The sequence below is a fragment of the Acartia tonsa genome, chromosome 6 (assembly GCF_053477335.1).
Source record: "Acartia tonsa isolate MP-2025a chromosome 6, ASM5347733v1, whole genome shotgun sequence".
NCBI lineage: Eukaryota > Metazoa > Arthropoda > Copepoda > Calanoida > Acartiidae > Acartia > Acartia tonsa.
This window is the reverse complement of record NC_137265.1, coordinates 22,576,304-22,601,396: the sequence shown is the minus strand read 5'-3', so window position 1 is coordinate 22,601,396 and position 25,093 is coordinate 22,576,304. Positions and strand designations below refer to the sequence as shown.

Here is a 25,093-nt window from a genome sequence, read left to right as displayed (position 1 = left end):
TACAGTAAGGGATGGGACATTGGACTGTCAATTCGTTTTAAAAACTATGAGTATTTACATCAAATCATGTTTGGTTCAAACTAATAGTAATCAAACTTTTCAACAACAAAATTTTAATTTACAGAAGGAGTAATTTCGACACCACTGGGGACAGACATTAATTCATCGTCCAGTGTCTTATCCCTGAAGTTTCCTGTAAATATTTGTAATTTATGATATATTGCGCATCTAGTCAGGGATCTACATGGATAAGACAATGGCCGATGAATTAATGCACATCCCCAATGATGATACACAAAATTACCGTTTCTCTAGATTACAATTAGTGGTTGAAACATTTGGACACTTAATTTATTGAACAAACCAATCAAAATTCTATAAAAGTCCTCAAAGTTGTAAAGCCAACGAATAAGAAAACATTATTAGAAAACTTTGGGGACCAGTGTAATGAACAGTCAATGTCTCCTCCCTCCCTGGGCATCTAGTAAAGAAACTAATATACTCTGATGTGGACCATTACATTAGTTATTCATATTCTGTCACGAAAATGAAAAATTGTCTCTGACAATATTTGAGAGGAATAGTTATTTATCGCATGGTATTTTAGACAGCTTTCCGCGGATATTAGAATGAGAAATTATAAGATTAAAACCAGGTTTGTGAACCCTAAGGCACGGGCTAACAAATTTAATATTAATTCAATTATTTTTCATGATTTTTCTGCATGGCTGACACCCTGTTCTAATCCAGCGGATATCAATCGTTTTTTTAAGCCATACTGTAAAACTTACTCTTTTTCTGTATTTCTAACAAATAAAATCTTTAATTTAATTTGGGGGGGTATAAAAAATTTAATTGCTGTACGTATATTTAAAACCAAAGACCAAAAAAGTTTTTTTTTCAGTTGTAATGTAGTTTCCCTAAACTCTTACTTATCCCCTTTTCTATGTGTTTGTTTTTGAAAGATAAAATAGATTACTCAAACCTTTAACCTGTCTAAACTATGAATCTTCCCTAATATGGAACACAGTAATAGTGTCTGACTGATTATGACGTAACAAAAAAAAATTAGCCAATGAGAGGCCGTTATTGACCAGTGGTAAAATTTATAGTGGCCTCTCATTGGCTAATTTTTTTGTTACGTCATAATCAGCCAGACACTATTACTGTGTTCCTAATATGTTAGTTTCATTATTCAATAATATCTATTTCAGGTTTATCAGGGATCTAAAGGGATAAGACAATGGCCGATAAATAGGTGAACATCCTTAATGATGATACAAAAAAAATTGATTACAATTGGTGGTTGAAACGTTTCGACACTCAACTAAATAAACCAACCAATCAAAATTCAACAAAAGTCTCCAAGGTTTTGTAAGCCAATGAATAAGAAAACCTTATTATAAAACTATGCGGACTAGTGTACAACCCAATGTCCAGTCCCTCCCTTATAATATCAACTTGAGATTTTAGTACATATTTTCGTTATAGAAAAATTGCTAAGTCTCTAATTTTAATTTGGCTTAAAATTTTGGGGACTTTTATCAAACTTAACAAACTTAAGTGACAAATACTTTCTCCAATAGTTGTAATCTATAGATGGGGTGTAAATAAATCAGCTATTGTCTTATCACTTAAAATCCCTGAAGAGCGACACCCTCTTCAAACCTGCGCATTAATGAAAAAAGCATCCTCGTTGGATCGTTTAGATATAACATTTGCTATACATATTGAATGCATAAGTACTATAAATTCTTGAATAAAATCATGTTTTTATTCAACAAGGTCATGTTAATTATCAGGAGTACAATCTTCTTAATTTTAAGCAAAATAATAAAACTAAATTGTCTTAAAATTCTGTGCTATTATCATGAATCTAAAGGGATAAGACAATCGCCAGAATATTGATACACGACCCCAATGATGATACACTAAATTACCCCTTCTGTAGATTCGTGGTTAAAACATTTGGTCATTCAACTTAATGAACCAACCAATCAAAATTAGTCCCCAGAGTTGTTAAGTCTGCGAATAAGAAAACGTTACAAACTAAAAAGTAGCTACGACGACGCTATTAATAAAGAAACATAATTTCTTTTTATACAAATTACAGCTATAATTAAATATGTAATTAGCCCGACACACATATTCATGTCAATTACATAGACAAAGTGATAGTGCTGTAGCCAATAAATTTGACTTTAATTATCCAGATCTTCAATCAATTTTGAAGTCCGATCTCTTATTTTTTATTATTATGTTGTTAATTAACATTTACTAAATATTATTTTTTTACTTTATGGGGATGTATTTTTGGGCGGATTTAAACACCCTTAATTAAAATAATGTTCTAATTCTTCTTTTTGTAACTAAAGGGATAAGAGAAAGTCCCATACATTGATGTACATTCCCAATGATGATACACAAAATTACCCCTACTGTAGATTAGTAGTTGAAACGTTTGTACAATCAACTTAATGAATCAACTCATCCAATCAAAATTCACTAAAGAACACAAAGGTGTAAGCTAACGAATAAGAAAGCATTATTATAAAACTTTGGAGACTAGTGTTTAATAAACAGCCCATTGTCCCCTATTTCTCTGTCTTTAAAGTGTTGTACTTTTTGGGCGGCTTTGAACACCCTGTTATCATAAGTATGTTTTTATTACAATAAAAAAATGATCATGCATTATTTTTTTTTGCATTTTCCAATCCCTTAATCCATGAATAATTATGTAAAACTTATTTATATCTATTTTAATAAAAATGCATCTGTTACTAAGTTAGACGTTGTAAAATTTATGTATTTCCTTTAATTCAACCAAAAAATCATTCTTATGCTTGATATTATCTGTGCTTTTTAAGATAAGTGAAATACTTGAAGCAAAGGGGGTGTATTCACCCCCTTATTTTGACAGAGGGGTGTTGACAACGCACATACCACTAAAATTCATAAGAAAAAGAGGAAATAAAAAATCTTAATAAGGAATGTCTAACAAATCCTTGCTGGGCGAGTGGTAAGGATAAATTGAACAAATGCCTTCTTATTTTCACAAGATTTTGCTTACTAATAAGTTTTATAAAACGACGGTAACAATATGCAACCATTATGTGACAACATTATAAGATTGTGTTGATATAATAACAATAGCAAAGTTTAACAGGGCCTGGTTGGTTAAGTAAAGTGATTACATATGTCTGTACCAACCAAATAATAGATTATACCATTTTATTTTCGCCAGTAAGAAAGGGGCCAATTAAATCTTCAACTCAATAAATCCACAATATTAAAATCTACTAAAAGCAGAAATTGACTAATAAGAAATGGTGGATTAATTACTAAAAATTGTTCTTTCCGTGTATTCCTGATAATTGCTTTGTCGTCTGATATCCTATCCCTGTAGCCCTGATATTGCTCTGTTGTCTGATTCTGATGGCCTATTCGTTTTTTCCTTAATCTTTGTACATTCTACTTATTTAGCTTTTTCCACACCAATATATACATATATGTAATTGCTGATTTATGATATTTTGGAAAAGGGGGGAAAGCACAATGGCATTTAACAACTAGGTTGATATGTTTTCAAAGAAACTATACTTAGGGTCTTCTACTTAAGGAGGATAAGACAACCGAACTTTAAAAAAAAAATACAGCTCTTTTTTATTTAACTAGCGGCTACGCCCCTAGAGGCCTCTAGTGGCACTTTAAATGTTTTTGTTTTTTTAAAGTCTCTACGATATTTCTTTATGTTACGATACCTCTTTATGTTACGTTGAAGTCTCCCGAATATTAAAAAAGATTTTGTCATTTCTCTTGGGAGGGTGGTGGTACCCTCACCCAAAATAGTTATAAACCTTCCCTGGACCCATGAGAATCCTTCAGTACAGACACCCAAACACACCGACATCCTGTTTAGGGCAAAGCCATAGTAACAATTGAGAAGCCCCTAGTAACTATCAAAGAGGTTTATTTATAATAAATGTGATATATGCTTGTCTGCTTTGCATCTACAGTATTTTCAATGAATATACATATATTATATAATAAAGTCCACATAGACATAATATACAGGGTGGGGCAAATAAGACCGGACAAACTTTAAACGGTCATAGCGCCAAAACTACTTGACCAATCAGGACGTTTGACCACACTATAAAAAGCTTAGATAATGACCTTTAAGCACACAAAAAACTTTGGACGAAGATGGACGTGTACACCGAGCTGGCCGCGCATATGTTCAACAAGGCAGATTCCAAATGCGCCGGTGGTTTAAACTGGATTCTCGACTAGGGCCCACTAAATCTGACCTCAGCCCATCTGTAGGTGAGGTAGAGTTATGTTACTTTATGGAAATACTGTTAGATACATAAGTAAGACCTTAGAAAAGACTAGAGCTTTCTATCTGATATGTCTTGGCCGTAGTACTCCAGCAAAGTGAAACGGGGCAGATTTTGAGTTATAAAAAACGTCAAAAACCGTGAAAATTTCTCGGTTGTTGACTTCAGGGACCCATATTGAACTTAAAAACTCATTTTAGACTATGGGTTGCGCTGACAACCCTAGCTGAAACTTTATGCCATTTCTAAAAAGGTAAAGAACGTCATTCTAGCTCAACTGTGGTCCAAATAAGAGCCTCCGTGTATAAGGGTAGCTTGAAAGTTGGGCGAATTTGGATCCTGCGGTTACTCACGTTACTAAGGAAATGTGGCCTCCCAGCAGCCCGATCTTAATTCAATGGACTTTTGGGCCTGGGGCTAATTTGAAGCATGCACCAATAGACGTGCCCATACCACAAAGACCTCCCTCATTGCCACTATCAAGGAGAATTACGCCAGCTTGGACAGGTACATTTTGACCTGGACCTGCCGGCGGTTGAGGAGGCGGGTAGAGGCGGTGATTAAGGCTGGCAGCGATTTTATTGAATAATCTAATAGTCATATACCTATTTTGCTTGCCAGTTTTTAAAATTAAATAAAATCTTTAAAATTGACGATTTTATGTTTATTTGTTTAGAAGTTAGAATTTGTCCGGTCTTATTTGCCCCACCCTGTATATGTCTGTATGTCTTGGCTTGTATTTCTACAAGCTTAGCAACTCTACAATTCATTTTGACCTTAAATCTGAGATAATTTTAGGGAATACTTAAGAATTATTTTTGTAAAAGCTCTTATTGTTTATAATGCACATTCATCAAATGTCCGCCTACTCCTTTGCATCAAAAGATCTCTTTAACTGCTTTAGATTTTTAAGAAAGCAAAGTTGGTTTTAGAGTATTTTCGAAGTAAAATATCTCATAACTTTTGAGATAAGAAAATCCTGTATCCAAGCTACACTTCTTATGGATGTTTTGATCTTTGTATTCTGTTGTATCTTATTGATATATAATAATGGACAGCCTTGTACTCTGTATGAAATAATGCTCTAGAGACAATGCTATGGTTCTGTACCATTTATCTTTACTATTCAGATCTGATGTACAATATCTATACATCATATAAAGGGACAGTATCTGCCATGTTTTGAGTACTTATGAAAAGAACTATATACAACAATATAACTCTACTATTTGATTGATTCTTTAATTTTTACAATTTTATAAAATTTTATAGATTATCCATCATTTATTGAGTAAGTGAGGTGTTTTACTGAATCCATTAATGAATGTAATTCCCTTCAAAAAAAAATTTGCTCAAATTTGACTTGACAGTTTGCTTTTAAATAAATGGAAAAACATAGATTATTCAGTCGTATATCTCACAGCTTGCGTGTTATTAGATCTCATAGAAAATATACATTCAGTAAAATTTCTGCTTTTCAAAGTAGAGCATTTGTTACTCTCACCTCATCCCCTTTGGTATTTAATGAAGAAATACTGATGAATGCTATATGTATGTGCACACTATAGCCCACTGTGAGTTTGCCTAGCTCATTCCTGACCCCAGCCCCCCCCCCCCCCCCAGGTCCTATGTCGATGTGACAATTTACTAATTATTAACAAATGTTTAACATTAATGCGTAGTTGGTTTAATGTTTTTATTATTCTTTAAAATATTCATGTTTTTGTATTTAAATGTATGATTTATTCTTTTAATGAAAATTGTTCTTATGTATAATTATTTTACAATGTATGATTTGTTCCCTAAGATGAATAAATCTTTAAACAACCTAATCCCCTTTGCTATGCTGCTTTAAATTAGCTCAGGATGTAAACAATTTTGGAGAGCAAATAACTATATAATCAACATTAAATGTTATATCAAATATGATTAGTTCTAAAAATTGTTTTTAATAAGTATGATACATCATATATGAATAAGAAATAATCAGTGTTAATATCTCCAAATTATTGATGAAAGTGTATCTTTCATCTATGACATTATCCAATAAATAATATTCTATAATAAGAGAATGTGCATTACATTTTATCATACAATTCTTTTAACATTCCTAAGTCTTTAACACTAAAGGTAAATGTGTTATAAATATTACTTTGTTTGATTTTAACTATATTTGTCAATCATGAACATAAGAAGATAGATTTTAAATTATTATTATTGTCAATTATGACGATGTTAAAACTTATATTTTCCCTAAGAGCTTATATTTATGCAGATTTATAAAAAAAATACTTATGTTGCAAATATAAAAATAAAAAAAGTTAGGAAGCTAAATAAATACACTTCAGGCATTACAGTACAGATTAATAAAAACTGCAAAATCAACTTGCACAAATATATCCATAAAAAAACAAATTTAAAAAATGACTAAAATTATATAAAAAGGTATTAAATACCTTAATTGGACTGAATACTTTATTTTAACTCTCAAAACATTAATTTTGGGGGGTTTTGTGTAATATCTATCTTCTTGTTTTATTATCTTTTTATTTTATAATCCTCCAACCTAGACATAACCTATTCAGCATAAGCATATAACTTCAATACCAAATATACTACATTAGCATATTCTGTACAGAACCCTGTACTTTGATGTTGTGTTGGAATGATTTTCTTGTATTCCCTGGCAAGTTCGAACCCATTAATTCCCCTTTCCTTACACCAGAGAATGAGTGTGTTACGCGGCATTCCTAACTATCTCCGCGCGTCGCTTGTAAACAAACAAGAAGCCGCGCATTTTTCCTTTGATGATTCCCATGTGAAGAGCTACGTGAATGAAAATAATGTATTGGTTGAATATACATGCGCTCTAATCCGTGGAAGATCTCAAATAAGCCTTCCTGCTTAGTTTGACATCATATGTGGTAAGAATTTATCTTTAATTCTTAGTAATAAGTGTAGTATGGTATATGTTTACGAAGAAATTTAAAACATTAATTTTTCAACAAATAGACCATTTAACTGCTAACTTTTGACATACGAATATTTTCCTTAATTTTATTGATCATTTGAATCTAAAATTATCAATTTCTGATGCTATTTAATATGTTTCGTGCCAATTTAAAGTTTTTTAGAAATTTTATATTTTTAATTAAATTGAAATCACGCAACCTCGATCTTACAAAAATAATAAACCATTAATATTATGTAATTAATTTTTATATTTTTGTTTTAGACTCACTGTTTTCATGGTAATAAATACACATTTGTAAACTTCGCTATGTTGGTCATTCGGAGGGCTTGGAGATAAGATTTCGAGAACGGCAAGGCATGCGTTCCGAAACAATGAAAACAAGACAGAACAGATGCGGCTAAGAAAATATCTGTGAAGTTTTGTGAATGTGTTGGTTGTGATACCTTACCACGCATTATTATAATCGTAATCAGTACAGTTAATTATTGTGACAATCATGGGTCCTAAAAAGAATAAAGGCGCTCAACTGGGATTACGGCTGCGCCCAGCCGTCGAGGCCCTAACCAGTGAACTAAATAAAGTGATGAAGTTGGTCAGTGAATCTTCAGAGCTTGATGTTAGACATTTCACTAAGGAGTCAATCCTTGTCCATGACAAGTTCGAGACATTCGATAGCATTATGGTCGGTTTTAGCAAGCTTGGTGTGAGAATCCAAGAGCTTGAGGAGTTTAGTGACATTTATTCTAATATAATTACTGTGCAAAAGGATTATAACGCTCTGAAAGATGCTCTAGATGCTATGGAGGAGCTTAGTGACATTCAAAGTGTTGTTGATTTAGTTGGTGATAATTTGCCTGACCATAAGGCTGAACTATATGATCGATGCTTAAAGATTGTGAAAGTTATTAAAGGGTCATACTTTCCCTTACCAGAACCAATTATAAACACTTTGTCTGCTTTGATGAAACGGCTGGCCGAGGTTAAGCTTGAACCTGTGAAGCCGCCTACAACGACGGCGGGTGCTTCGACAGCATCGCCATTTGTGTCGCCGTTTGGCACACCACAGTTCGGCACCGGTTCTATATTCACGCCAGGATATATGAATCGTGTCGACGAACGCCTTCTTCCAAGCTTTGACGGCTCAGAGTCAGCCTACGTAAGTTTCAAGGACAATTTTAAAAAGCTTACAGTAGGACAGGACCCGTCATATTTACAGTTATTGTTGAGCAGTGAAAAGGTCTGCAAAAATAAAGAGTTGAGACTTCAGTTAATTCAGATTCAATCGCATGAATCTCAATGGGCTTACCTCGACGCACGTTTTAAGTCCAAAACACGTCAGATGCTCTGCCTTTTCAACCAATGGGAGAAGAAGCCTAAACCGTCGGACTCCAACCAGATTGTGACAGTCTTAGCAGAGTTTGGTGGTGCAGTTAGCCAGCTCGAGCAGCTGACTAAAGATGATGATGATGAGGAAGTCACCACAAGCCAGTGGTTGACCGTGATCCTTCTGGAGATGTTATCCAAGAAGTTGCCACGTGATTTCCAGGACAAGCTCAACCTGGCGTTGGGCTCGATGGATACCCCAAATATTCCTAAGCTGTTGAAGATTATAGAGGAACAGCGTGGCGCCATTTTGATGAGGTGTTCAATCGATGTAGACACCCCCTCCAAGAAGAAAGGTAATCCTGCGGCCGCAGCTACAGCCGTTGGTAAACCTGGGTCTCCAGCTAAGACCAAGAAGAAACAGCCTTGCCCGTCGGAAGGTTGTAACTCTGATCACCTGTTGTTCAAGTGCTCCAAGTTTAGGGATATGTCTGTTCCTGAACGCAAAGTCTTCATCAAGAAGATAGGCGCCTGTTTGCTCTGCTTACAAAAAGGGCATCGGGTGGCCGATTGTCCCAGAGCCGATAAGCTTGGCAGCTGTACCATAGACAGTTGCAACCAGCCTCATAATTCATTGTTACACGAATCTGTTGCTGGTGGACAAGTTGCGGCAGTGTATGAATCACAATTGTTTAGCAAGAACAATTTTATGCTGATGTTGCAGCAGGTCCCGGCATTGGCGGCTGACAAACGTCAAGTCACCGTCAATGCCATGTGGGACTCTGGAGCAAATTTGACGTTGATTTCTAGAAGTATTGCCAAGAAGTTAGAGTTGCCATCAACTGGTCGCACAGCTACTATTTCTCTGGCAGATGGAAAGAGCCAAGCATGTCCTACAGTCAAGATTTGTTTGGTTGACCGCAACCGGAATTCACATATTCTGGAGGCGGCGGTAGTGCCCAGCATTGGTACTGAAGAAGGGTTGCATTCTATTGATCCTACAGCCGCCGCCGACATTTTCAACATGAAGCCTGATAATTTTTCTATGGTCGACGGTAAGATTGATATTCTTATCGGCCATTTAACACCAGCTATGTTCCCGTGTGCAGATAAAATGGTTGGTGATTCTAGACTGTACAGAAGCTTATTTGGTACAGGCTATTTAGTTGTGTCTGCAGATGGCAGGACTGTTGCTAATCCTGTCGCCTGTAAAGCTGTGAAGTTGGAGGTCAGCAAGATGGAGTTCCTGAGTACTGAGAGTTTGGGAATACAGCCGCCATCAATGTGCAGCGGTTGTAAGAACTGCCGTCATTGCGCCGCCATAGCCGCCGGGCAGTCCGCCTTGGACGTGCGCAAGCGGCAGCTGATTGAAGAAGGTCTGACATTAGATCTTGAGAACCATATTTGGACGGCTTCATATCCTTACAAGCAGCCGCCAAGTGTGTTGTTTGATAATTCTGAGCAGGCGTACAAAATCTGCTTACGTGACCGGCAGAGGATGGTCAAAAAAGGTGAATATGACACCTTCTGCCAGGTGTTCCAAGAAGCTGTGTCTCGTGGAGTGTATCAGAAAGCTTCGCCAGAAGACCTAGCTTATACTAAGCCCGTGTATTATTCGAGCCTAGTCTGCGCATATAAAGAGTCTATTTCCACGCCGTTGAGGATATGCGCCAATTCTAGCCTCTGCTGCAAGGGGCTAAGCCTCAATAGTATTATGATGGACGGCCCAGTTCCATTATATACCCTGATGCACAATCTTATCCGGTTCAGAAGTTATAAGTGTGCATTCGTGGCTGATATTCAGAAGTTCTACAATTCATTATTAGCTACCTATGAAGATTCTCAGCTGAAACGTGTTTTTTTCGCTGATACAGTTGATGGAGAGCCGGAGGTCTACCTTACCAAAACCATCAACTTTGGTGAGGCCTTGGCCGGCGATATGGCCGTGACCGCCCTCAGACTCACTGGTCGTATTTTTGGTGGACGTTCCCAGCAGGATGTTCAAGATGTTTATGGATCTGAGAAGATTAGAGGTTGTGACGTTGTAGCCCAGCAGGATGTGTGGAGAGATGTTCAGCAACCACTCAGCTCTGAATTTATTTTGTATCAAGACCCTCCATCGGTCAAATTGGAGACTTGTACTTACGTGGATGACTGTTTGAGCGGTCATAACAGTAAACCTGAAGCTGTCCAGCTGGTCCAAGAGCTGGAAGATATGATTGCACCTGGCAATTTCAAGTTTAAATCTGTTGTTTATTCTGGAGATGATGTTGACAGTGTAAAAGTTCTGGGCCTTGTTTGGGACCCTAAACAGGATAAGTTGTTCTTACCTGTCAGAGCCAACCACGGCGAGAAGATTAAGGGTAGAAAGTTACTAGAGGATCTGGACCTGGAGGACCTCTGGAGAAGTCTACCTGAGTTGATAACTAAACGTGAAGTTTGGAGAATTGTGCAACAACTTTATGACCCAATGGGTCTAGCAGCGCCATTGCTGCTTAAATCCAAGCTTTGTCTGCGCTCAGTTTGCATACATGGATGCAACTGGGATGATGTTATACCTGGAGAGTTGAGGTCGGAGCTCGTGTCCAGCCTCCAGGACCGTTCGGCACTTGGAAATGTATCGTTCAGACGTTCGATGGTTCCTGATAAGCCGTTGGGGCTTCCAATGATTGTTGGTTTCTGCGATGCATCTAACCAGGCCTATGCAGCCATCACCTACCTGAGATGGCCAGTTCCTGGAGGATATGATGTAGTTTTGTGTTGCGCTAAGTCACGTGTCGCACCAGTGAAGATAGAGTCTATACCAAGGTTAGAAATGCTTAGTTGTCTAATTTTGGCAAGGCTTGTGGATACTGTTGTCAGAGCCCTACCTTTCAACATTTCTGGCAAAGTATTTTTTAGTGATAGCAGCTGTGCCCTGGCTCAATTATCCAGTGACAGTGTCATGCTAAATGTTTTCAACAGTCATCGTGTTTCCGAGATACAACAGTTGACGAGCCCTGAAGATTGGAGATGGGTTCCAACCCAACACAACATCGCCGACCTGGCGACGCGTGGTTTGTGTACGATTGAGGATGTACAACCTGGATCTACATATCAGGATGGTCCAAGCTGGTTGCGCCTGGAACAGGACCAGTGGCCCGTTAAGACGGCGGGTGAGGTAAATGCATCCATTCCCGAGAGCGAGCTAAATCCCAAGATGGCGAAGCTCAAGGTAATGTTCACACAGGTGGTGGACAATGATTTCTGGAGGTCCCTGGCAAGAAGGACCTACAGGCAGGCAAGGAGGACTGTGGCCGCAGTTCTTAAGGCTGCCAACTGCTTTAAAACGCTGCTTGTCAAGAAACGTGGCGTTGCAACAATTGAGGATGGTGTTAGCAACAATGATAGTTCTAGGTATTATGAGAACTATACTTTCACAAATACATACATGGATTCTGTTTGTGACTTGTTTTTGACTTCCTTCAACCAAGAGAAGGAGATGACCATGGACGCCGAGGGGAAATTCGACTCCCTTCAACCCTATCATCACAAGGTCCAGGTTTGTTGGCCCATAGTGGGTCATGATGGATGTTTTCCTCTTAGGACATTTACAATATTAAAAATGTCCGGGAGAGGAGATGAGGCTCTTGAGGCCGCTGCTGGAGGCCCCAGGAAGATTATGAAGGACAGCCCAGGTGTTGTCTTGCTCAGCCGCCACAACAGGCTGGCGCGGCTTATCCTTCAACAGTCCCACGATGAATTGGGGCATGGAGGCCATCGTAAGACGTTGGCGCAAAGTCGCAGGTATGCATGGATCACACATGGCCGCATGGAGGCTATGAAAGTGGTCAAGAGTTGTGCTGCATGTTCCATTGAATATGCCAAGCGTTCGAGTCCCGCAATTGCTAATATTCTGCCAGATCGTATCGAGCCCTCTGTGCCCTTCAAGGAGGTGCATATGGACCTTGCGGGGCTGATAGAAGTTACGAAGCCTGGCGTTGGCACCAGGAGTTCCAAGACTAAGTACAAAGTCTGGTTGTTGATTGTGGCCTGTAGATTCACACAGGCTGTGTTTGTTGACGTGTTGACCGATTATTCAACTGAAGCCGTGCTGGTCGGCTTGAGAAAACTTCAGGCGTTTTACAATATGCCTAGAAGGGTTACTACAGACAGAGGCACCAATATGGCTGGTGCCAAACGAATTATGGATGAACTTTTGAAGGATACCAGAATGCATTTTGAATGGCATCTTGTGCCCACTGCAGCACACTCGTTCGTAGGTACTGTGGAGAGGCAGGTTGGGCTGGTCAAGCGTGTGTTGAACAAGAAGTTGGCTGGTGCTACTGTAACCTTCAATGATTTATTGGTGTTGTGTGCTGAGACTGCAAGAGTCTTGAATTCTAAGCCATTGACCTATGCCACCCAAGGAGATGACGTCAATTGCTGGAGAATAATTTCACCTGCTGATCTGTTAGGCGGCAGGACCAACGATGCAATCTGCACCTTCGAGACAGGTTGTAAAGAGCCCATCACCAGGAGGCTGGAGAACTTGGAGGAGTTGACCCGTCAGTTCCATCAGGTGTACAAGGAGCAGCTCATGCCTGAGCTACTCAAGTCCGTCAAGTGGCGCAGCAACAAGGTGCTGCTCGAGCCGGGAGACGTGGTGCTGATCGACGATAGCACAAATTTGATGAAGAAGTTCAGATTGGGGCGTGTGGAAGAAGTGCGCCCAGGTGGGAGGACCGTGATTTGCAAGTTCAAATTATCAGATGACGCAGCCGCCACGAGTAACGAGACTTCCGCAAGACGTCTGCTCAAGATCAATCTACCCAAAGTTTAGTATAATTGATGGAGCCCTGCGCCAGAAATCCTGTCGGAAATTATGCAGTATCAAAAAATTGTGATGGAAAGACATAACGTCCGTCAGGATAGCTGGAACATGGCATTATTAATATTTGAAAGATTGGTTAGTTTGTATCTTGAGGGGTTCATTCTAACTGAGGCCCCAAATTGCCTTAATTTTGACTGTATGAATATGTACAAGTTACTTTCTTCTTAAAACAGAGAGAAATTGCAAACTCAGCATTTAGAGAAGTTCTTTTCTTATAATTGAGCTTTTGTTTTATTTTGGTAATTTAATTTGCATATTTCAATTGCAATTTTATTTACGCAATTTTGATTCACGAAGATTTAAAATTATGAAATTTTAATTTTCCGATGTTTGATGATTTTTTTTCAGTCATATTTTATTTAGATTTAAGTATCTATTTTATTAAAACATGTTAGATTTAAGGATCTTACCTATCTTATCTAAGAAATGTCTAGATGTAAGCCCGAGTATTTTTCCGCTGGAGAAAATGCTAATTTTTGAGAAGTTTTTTATGAAATTTACTTTTCTTTTCTAGCAAAAAGATTTAGTAGAAAAAATGTCATTATTTAATCTTTCTTTCTTTTGATTTAAAAGTTTGAGTTGATTATTTAATTATTGATGCGATTTTTAATATAAAAATCATTTGCCTATTATTATGTAGGTACCTAATCAAAGTTTAGGTACTATTGATTATTAATTCATGTATTCGCAATTACATGGTCTGTAATTCTAACTTTAATTGAGATTATGAGGCCATGATATAATGAGATGTGTGAGTGGTAAATGTGCATTTCATGAATGTTGAATGCTTTTCCCATTCCTTATTCCTATCCTTATGTGGTAGTGGAGTCGGTTTGAGTTATTGTGGTGTTCGTAAGTTACCATAATTAATTTTAGGCCTGATGGCCATGCCATTTTAAACTCTTGTAATTTATGCGTTATGAGATTATGATTTTGTGGACACTGTCTGCTCGCATGATGCTAAGATGAGTTATTGTGTTCGATTCCCAGTGACTAGACGGGTGTGTGTTGGAATGATTTTCTTGTATTCCCTGGCAAGTTCGAACCCATTAATTCCCCTTTCCTTACACCAGAGAATGAGTGTGTTACGCGGCATTCCTAACTATCTCCGCGCGTCGCTTGTAAACAAACAAGAAGCCGCGCATTTTTCCTTTGATGATTCCCATGTGAAGAGCTACGTGAATGAAAATAATGTATTGGTTGAATATACATGCGCTCTAATCCGTGGAAGATCTCAAATAAGCCTTCCTGCTTAGTTTGACATCATATGTGGTAAGAATTTATCTTTAATTCTTAGTAATAAGTGTAGTATGGTATATGTTTACGAAGAAATTTAAAACATTAATTTTTCAACAAATAGACCATTTAACTGCTAACTTTTGACATACGAATATTTTCCTTAATTTTATTGATCATTTGAATCTAAAATTATCAATTTCTGATGCTATTTAATATGTTTCGTGCCAATTTAAAGTTTTTTAGAAATTTTATATTTTTAATTAAATTGAAATCACGCAACCTCGATCTTACAAAAATAATAAACCATTAATATTATGTAATTAATTTTTATATTTTTGTTTTAGACTCACTGTTTTCATGGTAATAAATACACATTTGTAAACTTCGCTATGTTGGTCATTCGGAGGGCTTGGAGATAAGATTTCGAGAACGGCAAGGCATGCGTTCCGAAACAGATGTAGTATTAAACATTTTAACTAACTAAGTAACATAAGTTCTCATTAGATTAGATAAAAAATAAACCTAATAAACCCACTGGCTTAACTAAATTAATCCTTTCTAAAGCTAATGTAATCTGGTGTAAGTAAAGATAAATTATAAAAATACATAAACAAACATGATATAATTTGTTATGAAAATTTGTTTTTTATATATATGTTACTTAAATAAAATCAAAAGTATAAATAATACAAAGTATATTGCAGGATTGTAAATTTAATCCTTATCAATAATTAAGCAGATTAACTTCCTAATTATTATTTCTGCAATAATATTTATATTGCAAAATTGTTTTAAAGTTCAGTTATACATAAACAAGGATGACAACATCCATAAAAGCGAAGCTCTGAAACGGTAGGACAAACGGTCATTAACACTTGTATAATGTCAGAACTGAATAATAAAAATGTAAATGTATAAGAGTCAAAGCAAAATTGTAAGTAAATTTGTTGAAAAACTGCTTGATACAGGATAATGTTTATGGACATACTTACATTTTGAGGACTTGATTATAGAGTTGCTTCACTTATAATATTGTACTTTATTGTTCCAGGAATCAGTATACCAAAAATCAGACCAATCGGATAATTAGGTCACATACAAATTTGTTGTTAAAAATGTAAAAAAAATCAACATGTTTAAAATGGACGGACATTCTGGTAATGATTATAGAGTTGCAACGATTTCTAACTCGTACCTAACTTCTACAGGAATCACCATGCAAAGTTTGAAATCGATAGGACAATTCTAACATGCCTAAATTAACGAAAAAAGCTATCCGTGACGGACGGACGGACGTACGGACGGACCGACCCTAATTATAGAAAAGCTTCGCTTTTAAAAATATATAAATTTTAGTAACAGAATAAAAATATCCAACTGAGTGCAGCTAAATTTTATAAAAACAACAGTGACCATGGTTATCTCTAATAATTAAAGGAATCTAAATCAGACAAAAATACTCTGAAAATTCCTTAATGTCAGCTTTGTAATTTCAAATACTGCTCTATATATTTAGCAGTACTGTTCCAATTTATATGGATAAAATTTTTTTATTCATTTTAAAAATAACCCTTGGGGAGGGGGGAAGGGGGGAGTTCTGTGATTGATAGGCAGTTTGAGTGAAAGCACCAGTTTGAGATTTTATTTATACAGATGACATACTTACTTTAAATACAAGTTATTAATTACATTTTTAAATTCTAGTATATAACACAATCCTTAAAAAAAAATAGTTATTTCTCGCATCGTAGTATAAACAGCTTTCCGCGGATATAGAATGTACAATTATAAGATTAAAACCAGTTTTTTTTTAGCCCAGAGGTGATATTCGTATAGAAAGCTGGATATAATACGATACTAGTCATAGTTTTTTTATATGGATGAGAACCGGTTCTTATCCACCGGATTCGAATGAATACGAAAAAAAATATTTATAAACACTGTCTCTTCAAAATTTGGTCGCTTGTTGTCTTCTACCTGTGTCCTACACATAATATGAAAAGTTAATATTTACACTTTTTTTAGATTCTTTGTTCCTGATCTCAAGTTTCTTTACATTCAGCCTCAGTGAACTTTCTGAACTTTACAGGTGAGCCTTTTGCATAATGGAAGCAGCAACCTTTTAGCATGGCTTCAAAACAGATTAATATCCACTAGATTAGAACAAGATAACAGCCATACTTAAATACCATGTATATCATTATATTACAGGCAAGTTTGCACGAAAATATAATTAAAATCATACAATGAATACCAGTGTGGCTAGCTATAACAGGCTTAACTAACATTGATCTTATCTGTTCTTATTTTTCTTTTTTGTTGCAGATTTTTCAAAAAAAAAGCATTAATTAATATATATGCATAATAAAAATGTAAGAATAATTAGGTAGCTTTTTTCAGGATCTTAATTAGATGCATATTATTCCTCTGCAATGCATTATGAAGGCTGGATAATTATCTTATATTATAATGTAGTAAGTTGTTGTGTACGTTTGAATGCATGTCAACTAATATCTCAAAAATGGCTGAAAACAATAGCTCCACAATTGATCAGGGCTGGATTAAGGCTGTTCTGTGGGAGTGTCTACACCGCCTTTTCTGAGAGATATGGACATAAAATAAGTGCCACCCCAAAATTATACAAAAAAAGAAAAGAGTAAAAGATTGTGAAAATTTAGTAGAGCTAATCTTCATAGAATTATCATTGCAAATGAATTCTAATTCTAATTTGTCACATTTGTTAAGTTTTTAAGTGGCATCCTGCTAAGATAATTTTCTAGGGTACTTCAAATATAAGTGTCGTCAATAAATGCGAAAAGGGCTGTACATTTTTTTCTGCATTCATCCATGCGGTTCCAGGACAAACGCAGGAGTCCCAAACGTCGGAGTGGACAAACGCAGGAGTGTTAAAGTTTTTATTTAATTAAGTATTTCTATACAGATGAGGTTAGGTTAAGATATGAATGTACAAATAAGCCCCCCCCGCAGGGATTAGGCATTGAAAAACCTATAAGATGGTCTAAAATAGGTAAGGTTAGGTTTAGTTTTCACTCCTGCGTTTGTCCACTCCGACGTTTGTGACTCCTGCGTTTGTCATAGGACCATCCATGCTATTTTTTAAATTGTAAACTTGTTTTAGACGTATTATAGATGATAGTAGCGCAGCTACTCTATAACTAGGGTATTATATGCATATGTTATACGGCTTAACATTTTTAAATCAAACGTTGCCTTTTTAGTGTATTAAGCAAGTTATGCAGGCTATTGCTGTTATACTCTAAAGATATAAATAGTGCAAGGTTGTTTTTGCTGCGTTATTCGTTATTTATACAGTAGAACAACATTTTTTGAGGGGGGGGGGGAGGGATCAACAAAACTCCACGATGTTGGGTACTGCAATTATAACTCTAAATTACCCATCCCTTTTCCTGACTACATGTTTGTTTTATACATATATTTCTGTAGAATTAAGTACCCATCATTTTATTTATAATTCAAGAAACTTTTTATTAATATTCTTATATAGTATGCACTGATGCAGTATTATATCAGTGATTAAGTTTTTTTTCAATATCCTTTCAAATGAAATGGAGGACCCCCTTCCTCCCTCCCCCCTAACATGATAGAAATATGAGTGGCTCAGCACAGAAAAAATGTTCTTCAAAAATAAACTCTTTACATTTTTTTTGTAAAAAAATCTTTAAAAATTATGAAAAATCTTTTAAAAATGTAAGATATTCTGTACGATTTAATCTTTTAAGAATCCACATGAAGCTAGGATAGGTTACAGTGCACCCCCACAGGATTGCTATAACTACAGACTTTGTTAAAGCTTTAAATTGGTTGAAACTAATAAATCCATTGCCTCCTATCATTTCATTCAATTTGGGGGTAAGGGTGTTATGTGGTCCACTTAATGCTTTGCGCGAAAGCACGAGTTTTCTTGATAATCTGAAAGCTACTATAAAAATCATCCGTGTAAGTCTGTTAGTCTTTACGTGAATGGCAGGGAAAAGGGAATGATATTCTGACTAACAATTCTAAAGGAAAATTTCCCCACAACCCCCTTTCCCTTTTTCTCCCTTCAGTTATATGAAAAAACAAGATATGTCCCCAGCTAACTTCAAAAGGTGTCCTGTTTTTTTTTTATAGAATTGATTGTTACAATAGCTAGGCCTACGTGAAAGGAGCTGTTGCATTCATTGTTTTTAAAGAAAGGGCAACAGTAAAAAGAGTCTAAAAAGGTTTTTTTCAAGTAGAAAAGTAAAAAATGTACTAAATTCAAATATTCATTAAAAAGATAAACATCTTTCTAAATATTTAATTTTTCAGTATTTTGGTGAAATAAACGAGGTTTAAAAAAAAAACTTCTATGTAATTCGGATTAGATTATTCTTATTCTAACTAACTTTCGGGATAATTTACATTGATATATTTTTTTATCCAAAATAATAATTTTTTATCCCGGATAATAACTTTTTATATTAATATGACTGTGAATATTAATATGATTATTTATTACAAGTGCAAGTGCTACCAAATACAATCTGGAATATGAGTAGATAGCTGTGTTCTTAAGCGTATAAATCTATTAGGTGATACAAATTTCTTTTTTAAGGTTGGTGTTGACAAGCCTTTAGAATTACATCCCCCTGATACACGCCATTGCTACTATACTATTATTCTTTGAAAAAATAAAAACCAAATAATACACAGAAAGCGTGACTGGTGAAAACGCTCCTTTCAATGCAATTTTTAGTATTGAATATTCCAGATTTTGAAATTTCTTGTTGTACCTGAGGATTTTAATGATGTGCGAATTTTGACAGAATGCAGTTTTTGAACATACTTAAAAGAAACCCTCCTACGTATTACAACTACAGTTATGTATAATTAGGTATTAGCTCAAGTAAATAGAAATAATCATATAATTATCACTACAAATATACAAACTTTTGATAAATACTTTTAATATACTTGCACAAAGTAGTAAAGATTTTTTATTTCCCATTAACTACTTTATTTCAAAGTTAGTATGTTTTTCAACCTATTTTTAAAAATACACTATTCTTAGACATGAACTACTGACTAAATAGTAAATGTTTCATTTTTATGTAATCAAGCAACTCTACAAGCTTGTGTGTCCGTTCGTCTGTCGGCGGTGGAAATTTTTTATAAATTGTGTATATCTCCTAAAGGTTGAATTTAAGTTATGAGCACTGATTTCTAAATTCTATTGTGTGTGTGTGATAGAATTCACTCGATAAGGAATTTTACAAGTTTTATCTCCTTGTGAATTAAACTTTAAATGCCCACCTTCGCTAGTTTTTGACATACTTATCTTTTTTTAAGAATACAAAGAGGGAACTTTATACAAAAGGAATTGTCCCTGCTCTTTTAACTTGATGCTTTTTAGAAACTTTTACCATTTATAAACATTTTTATTCACAAAAGAAAAGTTAATCTTATATTCTAAAATATAAAGTAATCTTTTAAAAAGTGGTTTTGAGCTCTTTTTCAAGCCCCTAATACCTCTTTGATACAGAGCTCCTATATGTTAGGGGCGCATATATAAATAGTTTTATTTGGGACTTGGAATTAATCCACCGTCGTCAGACGGGGCTTCTAGCTAGCTGTATTAGCTAGTATTAGAATAGCATAAGTCAAATTCTAAAGTTTTCAATAGCCAATTACAAACGAACCACCTTCAAAACAGGCAGCTGAGCCCTTGTTTCCACAACAATTTAAAATGTAAAATAAATATTTTTTCATGTGGTTTCAGAAAGATATTGAAATATTCCAATTCCAAATTAGAGTTGAACTGACAGACAGAAGGATAAATATCGGAAAGCTATACCTGGCGGGAGAGTTATCAATAATAAATGTATATAAAGTAAATTGGTAGTGGGATCCATATGTAAAAACTAAAAATATTTAAGTTCAGGAAATAAATGTGTGTATAAGTATAGGTATATAACCCAAACAACTACTTGGATCCAGTGGTGGGGACCTTTTTCGTCTGCTGCAAATTGCATTCTGCTCTTTTGTAGCCACTTGGCTGCGTTAATATTTCCGATTCTATTGGTTGATATTCAAAGACCCAATTAAACATACGGTTATTTAACTTCTACCCGCTCTATTCTTTTACTTTAATGTTAGAAAACAGAAATAAAATGCAAAAAAAACAAGAGATTTTAAAAGTGAAAATAGCTTTAATTGGTATAAGCTTATATTAAGTATTTTTTTGTGTTCAAGAAGATTATGAAAACAGCCTTTATAATCTGAAGAAGTGCCTGGAGTTTTAACATACTTATTTTGTGATAGATAGGTCAAACCAGTCAAGTGCCTGTTAAAGAAGAATACTTTTTCTGCTTTTTTTTTTTTTTTTTTTGAGCCAAATCAACTATTTCTCGCTGTTTCTTTTTTACCCCTTTGACACACTTTCAATATATATGTATTTTACGTCTAAAATGTAAATTCAGGATATTATAATTCTGAGTAACTTTGAATGATCTTGAGTTTCTAGCTTTCTCTGTTGGTTGATGTCAATCATATAATACACAGTAATAAAGGGAACCGGTAATAAATCACATATACCCTGGCAAATGTTTGTGCACGTTTCTGGCTTTTAGGTCGTTATGTTTAAAAGGATCACTTAAATGCTTATCTAATTGTTCGGGATTTTTTAATTTTAAGCACAGCAGTCTTATTTTGAAATGGATTGAAAATTAGGTTAGGTTGTATTAGGTACAGGGTAGCCCTGTAGAGTTGAGAGAGATAAAACTACCCACCTCCCCCTTTTTACCATTTATTTTAAAAGTAACGGGGTGCCTGTGCTCCTCAGACACTGTAAGGGAAAGCAAAAGTGTCTCCTCTTTAGTCCATACAAAGTGTTTGTTATATAATACCAACTACAGCAATAAAACAGCAACAAATCCTTTTATCACACGCACTTTGTCTGGAAACCTTAACTGTTCAAGTAATGTATTGATTTTGACCAGTAGAATAAAACCTTGGAATTGTAGAAAAAAAACATTAAAAAGTCCTCAAAAGGTCATTATGTATAATTGTTCCTTAATGCGGGATCAGGAATTATATTTTGTCAATGTATAAATTATACCAGTCAATGGCTATGAGTATTCACTTCTGTACATGTATCATATCATCTATTAGCTAGAATTAAATATTATTACAACAGCACAAATAGCAAATTTCTTTCTGTTTTATTCATTATACTCCCCATATATAGATATAGGATATACGTGGATATATTGACAAGGTAATTTAGCTTGCTAATATGGACCTCATTATTGGTAAGTTTGTTCATCCAGTAGGAGAGGAGGGAATGGGGTAAAGGTTGTGGATGGGAGGTATCGTTACTTTAGCCACCAGTGAGCCTAACATTAACATTAAAATCTGGTGCAACGACCATGTAATATTATATGGATTCTCCCCATTTTTTTTATTGTGTCTTTGTGCAATTATGAAAGATTATGCGGATGTAAAGGCATACTTGTCTTGTACAATAATATATATTTATTAATAGATTCAGAATAAATAATTTAAAACTTGCGCCTATAATGCTGAGCGAAAATATAGAAAATCTATACCCCTATTAAAACTATACATTTTTTATTTATGTTTCAGAGGTCACCCGTTTATAAAATATACATGAAATACTTTTTATTTTATGATATTTAAATTATCAGTAGGATACATGAATAATTTCCTGTGTATTGGTAGAGAAATAACTAATCTTATATTTATTTTTAGGCTATGGATGTACCCGTATGCAATTCCAGTATTATTACCAGTTACCTCTATACTTCTAAATAGTAAGTACATACTCCTAGAAGCGAAGCTACTTTATAATTTCTGCAGTTGGACTTTCACAATGATTATCCATTGAAATATCTTAGAACTGACTTGTCCGATCGGTTTTTTGATTTTTAGGAGTACTTGAGGGTGGTTTTAAGCTATCGGCCTTTCTACGAGTAAAACTGTTACCGATAAAATCGTCTAACAGACAGACAGTGGACTCGCAGGGATTTTAAGGTATAAACAAAGGACAATAAATTCATAAACATCTCCAATAATGATAAACAGAATTGCTCCCTTTTGTAGATTAGAATCATTGGTTGAAACGTTTGTACACTATTAGTTTTAAACTAATTAATCACAATTCAATAAAAGTGCCCAAACGAAAAAGTTAACCTGTATATACAACTTTGGGTACTAGTCTAATTTATGACCCAATGTCCCCTCCCTCTCTGGCTAATTCGTCCTAACTATTGTTTTTCCAAATGTCAGTAATATTAACAATCCATATATTATTCAAATTATTCTGAAACTAATTTAACATTAATGGAAATATTAAATACTTTGGTCAAACAAAATGACATTTAAAGTATCATAAAAGAAAATGGAAGAATACCTCTGGCCGCTAGTACCCTAATATTCAACCATTGAATGTCCATAAGAAAAGACAGATGGACGATGCAAGTTAAGGAGTATATGAATATGGATCAGTGGTATCATAAAAATTTAAACCTCTATCTTTGATAGCGGCCGATAAAATTAAATATTGTGCTTATGGAAAAACGGAGAGACAAAGATGTTTATTGGTAACGAAAATCTTCAAAAAAAAACTCAGACATATATTTTAAATAACAGCTGAGAAAATGACGTTTCCTTATTATCCTTTGAACAGAAGAAAAATGTAAGTTATATAAAAGCTTCTTTTGTAAAAAGAAATTGCTTCTTTTTGGCTCAATTGGGTTGAAAAGCCCGATGGGTCTGTAAACATATTATTGGAAGGGGGGTGAGTATAAAGGTTCAACTGATCAATGAAAGGGTTAATTCAATAGAAAATTATATCTTTGGCCACTAAATATTGTGTATTTAAACTTTTTCATTTATTTTTTATTAATCATTAATAATTTATCTTTTTTATATCAAATTTGCTTCGGGGAAAGACAAGAAAAAATGTTCAAAGATACGTAGTAAACACTAAAAATCCTCACTAACCGCTAGATCGATATGGCCCGTTCTTTATTCCGAAACTTCTAAAGTGACAGGGGATAAAAGGAAAAGAAAATTGACATTGTTTAAAAGACAGACAGACTGACTGACAGACACAAGTAATTTAAATACTAGCTTTGTATTAGTTATTCTTTAACAATGAGAAAAGCTTAGATGTAACGATTAGAGATATAATACTAATAAACCAATTTCAGCCAAACAACATTAACTTAATGAGGTGCTACGCATCCAAAATGTTTTTATTTACCAACCCAATCATTAACCGCAGGGCATTTTCGATCATTGACTTAAAATAAAACAAGTATAATTTTATAAATAACTTGAGGTGGGATTTCGTTTTTAGTTTTTTTTATAGAAAAAGTAACAAATTTTTTTTGAAGTTGTGATTTTACCCCAAAAAATAGTTATGACCCTTATCAGGACATTTGAGAACCTACATCGTAAAGGAGAAACATATCTGTTCAGTAATTAGTTAGATTATTCAGAATAGACAGATAGACTCATAGACATCCTGTAACTTATAATATAAAAAATTGTTAAAACCAGCCATCTCATAATAAATTAAGTTTATTGATACTTCTCTGCTATATTCAAAACTAACGTTGCGAATTAGCGGCATTTGATGCGCTAGTACCCAAAGTCAGTCAGAACCTGCTAAATTCTTGCACATTCCCTTTAAGCCAGTACCCAAAGTCTGAGACCTCTAAAAATGGAATATCGATCCATTGTCCCCTCCCTTACTCCCTGCATGTCTGACCATTTTTAAAGAAAACTCGTAGTATTGGTCTTGTATTTTAAAGTCATTAAAAAATAAATAGAATTATATCTCAACATTCGCACCATTTTTGAAATTTTTACTCGTGGGTCCCTAAAAATGCTTTTTTTTTATTTTTACCGCCATTAATCTTTCCATGAATCAAAATGAATTTTTTTCTCACTTTTTTCATTTTGCTTTTAATAATTTTTGTTGTTAAAATGATTTATTTTTATAAAAAAATCATACATAATGAAATAAGTAAAATACGAAATAAAAATTAGATATGTGTTAGTAGGTTAATGGTTTTATATCATATTTCAGTAAGTATGTACTGTGTGGCATGTCTGACCATTGAGAGATATTTGACGCGCATACATCCCTAATAATGCCGCTAATCATTTTTACAACCTTTCTCTAATAATATGTTATTTTTATATTTTAGTAAGTATGTACTGTGTGGCGTGTCTAACCCTTGAGAGATATTTGACGCGCGTACATCCCTAATAATGCCGCTAATCATTTTTACAACCTTTCTCTAATAATGT

The 25,093-nt window shown here is 34.9% G+C and overlaps 1 protein-coding gene across 1 annotated transcript in view; it reads left to right on the top strand.

Annotated features, from left to right (window-relative positions):
• LOC145322119 (FMRFamide receptor-like) overlaps positions 1-25,093 on the top strand; it is a 64,837-nt gene that overhangs the window by 9,558 nt on the left and 30,186 nt on the right. The window contains exons 4-5 of the mRNA XM_080163907.1: positions 16,775-16,838; positions 22,523-22,584. Coding sequence (XP_080020033.1) covers positions 16,775-16,838; positions 22,523-22,584 — 126 coding nt within the window. The remainder of the gene's footprint in view (positions 1-16,774; positions 16,839-22,522; positions 22,585-25,093) is intronic.